This window comes from Hydra vulgaris, chromosome 09 (genome assembly GCF_038396675.1).
Source record: "Hydra vulgaris chromosome 09, alternate assembly HydraT2T_AEP".
NCBI lineage: Eukaryota > Metazoa > Cnidaria > Hydrozoa > Anthoathecata > Hydridae > Hydra > Hydra vulgaris.
In genome coordinates, this window is record NC_088928.1 from 50,085,838 (window position 1) to 50,092,500 (window position 6,663).

At 26.7% G+C, this 6,663-nt stretch overlaps 1 protein-coding gene across 2 annotated transcripts in view; it reads left to right on the plus strand.

The window, feature by feature from the left end:
- Positions 1-6,663, plus strand: part of LOC100203926 (reticulocyte-binding protein homolog 2b) — an 80,225-nt gene that overhangs the window by 69,478 nt on the left and 4,084 nt on the right. For both annotated transcript variants that reach the window (XM_065805983.1, XM_065805984.1), the window contains 8 exons: positions 3,784-3,815; positions 3,936-4,026; positions 4,170-4,260; positions 4,499-4,548; positions 4,751-4,841; positions 4,935-5,073; positions 5,156-5,245; positions 5,350-5,594. In XM_065805983.1, the coding sequence (XP_065662055.1) occupies positions 3,784-3,815; positions 3,936-4,026; positions 4,170-4,260; positions 4,499-4,548; positions 4,751-4,841; positions 4,935-5,073; positions 5,156-5,245; positions 5,350-5,594 (829 nt within the window). The remainder of the gene's footprint in view (positions 1-3,783; positions 3,816-3,935; positions 4,027-4,169; positions 4,261-4,498; positions 4,549-4,750; positions 4,842-4,934; positions 5,074-5,155; positions 5,246-5,349; positions 5,595-6,663) is intronic.

The window sequence follows — 6,663 nt, forward strand, 5'->3', positions numbered from 1 at the left end:
CTTCACCAGTAGCTTTTTCTTGAACTTTGCAAACAACCTTTTTTAAGGTTATCCAACGGTAATATGAAAAAGCATCAATTTTTTTAAATTCTTGACACAAATCAGATATTATGGTTCTTCCAGGACATTTTAAACTTTCATGCATATAAGTGACTTGACAGAGCATACACTAAGTTTCACAAGATTCACTGGTTCAGCTGGCAGATTTTCAACAATTCCATTTTTTTTTTTTAGATGAAATATTTTTTTATTGCCTGTAGCAAAAGTTGACCATTTTCACAAGTTTCACATCGACAATCCTCTTCTGGTGTTTTACTTAGCATAATCAGGTTATTTTCAGCATTGATAACTTCTCGTAACTGATGATAAGTGATTTTGATGTCATTCTCTTTGTTAAATAAGTAAATAGACTTTGACACCATAAGATTTCCACAGTAAACAATATCTTTCCTGCCTTGGTAACAATAGCTTATATCTGGTTGTTCTAAAAATTGAACTATTTTTTCTTTGTTTACCTGTATCATTGATGGCCAATTTTAAAAGTTAGCTTTCTTCTAGAATTAGAAAAAATGCTGCTTTTTTTTTGTTGGTAATAAACTTTGCACAAGAGCAGACAAAACTTTAACTTGAAGTAGACTTTTTTTTGGCATAGCTCATTTTAATTTGGCTAATGAAGGATATACCACTTGATTAGTTGTTCCATCTTTGTGTACTGTTTCCATCTGAAAATAAGATAGTGCTTATCCAAAGAGAAAAAATGAGTAAAAATAAACGTAATAATAAAGTACATAAGGAATTATAATAAATCATATAATCAATAGCATACAAAAATCAAAATAAATGGCATAGTTTTACAATAAAAGCAAAAATATTTGCAATTAAAAAGTGTTAATTACATATAAAATAATATCTTAACATTTTTACCTGTTTCTTTTTCAAAGCTCTTTCCAATTTTTTTCTTTCTGTCTTTTTTCAACTTAGACTCATATCCTTTTGTGTTTTGCTTTAAAAGTTCTAACTTTCATTCGTTCGCTCTCTTTCTTTTTTAAGGTATTTTTCATTATTAGTTTCCTTCAGTCTAAATAAATATTCCTTCTGTCTTTGTGAACCAGCCTTTCCCTTTTTTTTTTAAATTAGTTATAGTCTGAAAGTATAAAGGAACAAAAAATCCTATCATCAAATATAACTACACAACTATAAAATAAACTTAATCAAGATGTAATCCAATTGTCACGGAAAGACAGGCATTCATTGTCATGGAAGGACACCAAATTCAATCCCTATTAAAAATGTTTACGATATATTTGGCTTAATCTATAATTAAATCTTAGTAGAGTTCATTAAAATCTAATACTCTGTAGAATTTAAGAAAGTCACTTATACGGCCAATAAGAAAAAAATTTTTACTCAAAATTTGTCATATAAGGATTCATACGTTTTGTATTAAATGTAATGCATTTTCTAACATTGTCATCAATACCAAGAAAATGTAAATCTTTTTAGAAATACACCATACTTGGGTATTTCTAAAAAAATAGTGAAGTCCTTCAAAAAAGGTTAGGTGCATTCTAGATCTTTCAAGTTTAATTTATTCTCTTTGTCTTTCCATGACAATGAATAAGATTATAGGTTGACATTAAAGGGTTGAAAAAGGGCAACTAACAGTCCTATATTTATCTTTAATGTTAAAATTGTAAATTTAACTATTCTGCTAATGAAAAATGTATGTTGGAACAGTTAGAACTTTTTTTTTTCCTTTTTGTTTTATGTCACTACTTTTCAACCCTGCCCATATATATATATATATATATATATATATATATATATATATATATATATATATATATATATATATATATATATATATATATATATATATATATATATATATATATATATATATATATATATATATATGTATCTATGTATCCATGTATGTACCTATGTATCTATGTATATATATATTTATATTTTTTTTGAATGTAGACATTATGTATGAGAGTATCTAAATTATTATTTTATAAACATCAATTAACTCGAGTTTCTCTCGATGCTAAATTTATTTTTTAAAAGAAATTTTCGCTGGATTGTTGTGACCAGCGTCTTCAGCATTAAAGTTTTTATTTTTTTGTTTTTTATTTTTGTTTGTATCTTATTTTTAAAATGGCAGTTCTATTTTATGTCAATGAGATGGTTTCATCTTTTTCTGATGTAAGTGCACCATAAATGGTGTCCAAAATTTTGTTGACACATATTGTCCCTCATCTAAATTGATACCATTTTGTTGAGGGGCACATTGGTGGTACTGTATTTCAAGTGCCTCACAAACTTTACTATTAAACTTTTTAGCATCAACTTTTAGAGTTCTGCAACTGTCTCAGTTAATTTGTTGTGCACAATGTCTCATGTAAGTAGCTAGCGCAGATCGTTCTATTTTATTTCCTATTGTACTGTTTTTGTGTTGTTGTATGCGTGTTTTTATTTGCATTTTTGTTTCACCTATATACTTTTTGCTGCAATGATATTTAATAAGGTAGGCTCCTGGGTGGCTGTTCATTTGTAGTTTGGATTTATTTCTTGATGTTAATATTGCTTCTAGGTTCAGGTTTGATTTAAAGACCATTTTATATCCTGCCTTCCTAAACACCTTACGTAATTTGGGAGACAATATTGGTACCCAAGGTAATGAAATCATTGGATATGTACTGGTGATGTTTTTAATGCTTTTAATAGTCTCTAGTGATTTTTTGTTCTTTTGTTTTATTTCTTTTATGATTTTTATGAGATTGGACTGTTTGTAGCCATTTTTGACAAATACTTGAATAAGGAATTTCAGTTCATTTTCTATATGTTTTTGACTGCATACATTAAATGCTCTATGTACGAAACCCTTGAATATTCCATTTAAAATTTGTGGGTCATGGTTTGATGTTGCCTTAACTTGAATGTTAGTAATTGCATTTTTTCTGTGTATTTTAAATTCATATTAACCATTTTTGTTATTTATTATGCATGTCTAGAAAATTTAGTGTTTTTTTGTCATTTTCAAATTCGATAGTATATTGTATTTTTGGATGCTGTTGATTAAGTATTGTCTTAAATTGATCAGCCTGGGCTATGTTAGGGACTCTAGCATGACTGTCATCTACGTATCTATAAAATGACTTTAAATCAATAAGTGGGTTGTTTTTCAGGGCTGTATTAAGTGCTCTTTTTTCAAGATATTGAAGGAAAGATTCAGCTAAAACTACCATAAATGAAAGACCTATCGGACCTGAATTTTCAAGTTCATGTATTTCATTGTTCCATAAAAAGTATGGTCAGTATAAACATAGTTCTATCAGAATTTTTATTGATTTCATATTTAATTTTATCGCTTTTTTAAAATTATCACTCAAATTTTATAACAAATTTGTACATTTTCAAAATATAATAATAATAAAAATGCACACAATCTTTATAGATAAAAAAACTTCCATTCTTTGTAATGACACAATTATATAGTTAATGATTAGTAAATTTCTATTCAGACCTATTGTTTAAAAATGCCTTTAAAAACTCAAAAAATGTTAAAAAGTTTAAAAACTCAAAAACTTTAAAAAAGTGACGAGAGTAAAAATAGTCATCCAAAATAAAAAATAAAAAAATTAAGAAAACAATACCTTGGGAATATTTTATGAGACTCCGTGAATTGAAATTTGTTTATGAAGGTCAAAATGGGATGGGCTAATATATATACATGTTTACACACATATGTCTATAATTATTATTATTTTATTTCAGAGAGAGAAAGAAATAAAACAGATGAACCAGAGGTAAGTCATTTTTATAAAGTTCATTTGAAGGTTTTTACTTGAGTTAAAAATTTAAAAGTTTAAAAACCTGAAAATTGATTTTTTTTTTTTTTTTTTTTCTTTTTTCCTTTTTTCTTTTAGCATTGAAGAAATAAGCAAATGCAAATATGAAACAGAAATTTTATTGGCTGTTGAACAAGAAAATATAATTAAACTTCAGCATGAATTTGAGGTTTTTGTTACAAATATTTTGATTACAAATGCTTGATATTAATATAACATTTATGGGTTATTTAAATTTAAAGATTTTTTCATTTTTTTATATTTTTTAATGGAATAACAAAGTAAATTAAATAATTATTTCTAAATATTAAGGTTCTCCAAGAAGCTCTTGCTGAAATAAGCAAGTTACCTGCAGATGATAGTATCAGTTTTGAAATGTGCAATGAAGAATCTGAAGCAGCTGGTAATTTTTTATATTTTTTTAAACCACAGATTTCATTTTTTATTTACAATAAAAAGTGAAACCTTTGTGTTAAATATTTTGGTTCAACTTTGTGCTGTTCAAAAATTAGAGACCTTATTTTTTCTATTTCGAAGAGTAGCTTGTTATTAACATTACATGACTTAATTTTCATAATTTTATTCTATCAGTTAAAGTTTATATAGTAGCTTGTTTAATTAAAAGTTCAATATTTATTTAGCAATAGAAACTAAAGCCATGCGGTTAGCTAAAATAATGGAATCAACTAAGGTATTTTTATGTATTATTTGGATAAAAAATTTCAATTGACTCAATATTTATAAATGATAACAAACTGTTGTCAGATTAAAATGTGTCATTAGTAGGGTTTCAAGACGTTATAATATAAATAGAAGATCAAAGACAAATGTATTGTGATAAAAATCAGTTTTTTTATAACAAACATGTTTACTTTTTGTTTATTTACTTGCAGATAAAAGCAGAGCTAAAGGAAATAACTAGCAAATATGAAGACTCTCAATCTGAACTTTCTAATGTTATTGCAAAAGTAATCGATTTGGAAGGTATTGTTGTCTTTGGACTCCAAATTTTTTTTGTACAAAAAAGATTTAAATTTTCAAAATAAAACTGTTTAAAGTATAACATTTTTATTTTAGAAAAATATTATGATATTTTAACAAAGTATGAAGAACTTTCTAGTCATTCATCGCAACTTTCAAAAGACTTAGAGAAAAAAGAAATAGAATTAACTACCATTAATAAGTTCTTTGCTGACAGAGAGAGTGAACACAGACTGTAAGAGTTAAATCTAGAGAGTAATACTATAAATTTATAGTCAGCTTTAATAACGATCTTTATGTTGTTATCTTTTTTTTAGGTCCACTGCCTCACAATTGGAAGAAATTAAATATCTTAAAAAGAGTTTAAATGCTGTCGGTGACAATGACAAGCAAATTAGCGTTTTGTTGTAAGTTTATTGTTTTTTTACTATTAAGATTTTATAAACAAAAGAAATATTTTTTATCAGTAATCAGATATTTATAAAAATCTTATTTGTTTCTTTTGTTGCAGACAACAAATAGAGGATTTAAAAGAGGAAATCTCTAAAAATGACAAACAACTCAAAATCAAAATAGTGACCGCAGAAGAGCAAAGTCATAGCAACTACATTAAAATGCGAGCAGCTGTCCGCGAATGTGAAGAGCATAAGCGTGAAAAAGAAATATACAGGAAAAGATTGCTTGATATTGATATGTCTCCACAATTTAAAAAAAAATCTTCTCGTACAGATAGTCCAATTAGCAACGACAAATCAAGTTAGTTTATATTTTAATATTTTTTTTACAATTTATTAAATAAGCTTGTTATTATCAAATTAATTAAGTTTTATATTATGTCAGTTATTATCATTTTTTTATCACTTAAATTTATCTTAGTGTGATTTTGCTAAGTAATTTTTTTTATACTAAAAATGGAATGTTAATCAAATTTTTTCTATTATCATTCCTTGAGTTTCTCTCTTTTTATCAAAATTACCTACACACACCTGTGCATTTTAATGAAAAATGATTTTAATAAGGAATGTCATAATTTTTGGCTTTTAGACAAGCAAATGTCTTTATATTAGTAGCCCTTAGTCCCATTAGCACTTTTAAATGTGTTATTGCCTATACTAAAAGATCTTTAAATTACTTTCTTTCTTTTTTTTTTACCAATCAAATGAGTTTGACCAAAGTTGTTTTAAAAACTACTTGATGAGCAGAATTAGAGTTCTGTGGGTTCTTTAAAATATGAATAATCCAAATATATAACATTTTATATAATTGAAACTTTTAAGAAACTATCATTTAACTATATATTTTAAAGTCTTATTTATATCTTTATAAAGTTATTAATTTTTAAAAGTTTATTGAGTTGTGCACCTAATCATAAATGCGGGAGGCTGAATAAGTGCGAACTAAGTTGCGAGGCTGAATAAGTGCGAAATAAGTACAAAGCAGTTGCAAAAACTGGCATAAGTGCTAACTTGCATAAAAGTGAACTGGCATAAGTGCAAAGCAGTTGCAAAAACTGGCATAACTACAAACTTGCAAAATTGCGAATTGGCATAAGTGCGTTGAAAAATTTGCAAAGGTTAGCATATGTGCAAATTGGCATAAGTACGAATCCTATGCTAATTTTTTCAAACTCTTTTGCGCACTTATCCCAGTTTTTAGAAATTTTATTGGCACACATGCCAGTTCACACTTATGACAGTTTGCACTTATGCCAGTTTTTGCAACTGCTTTGCACTTATGGCATATCGCACTTATGCCAATATTTGCAAATTCTTTCGGCTCTTTTTTTAAAATAAATTCAATTCAAATTTAAACAGTTGCTTGACTT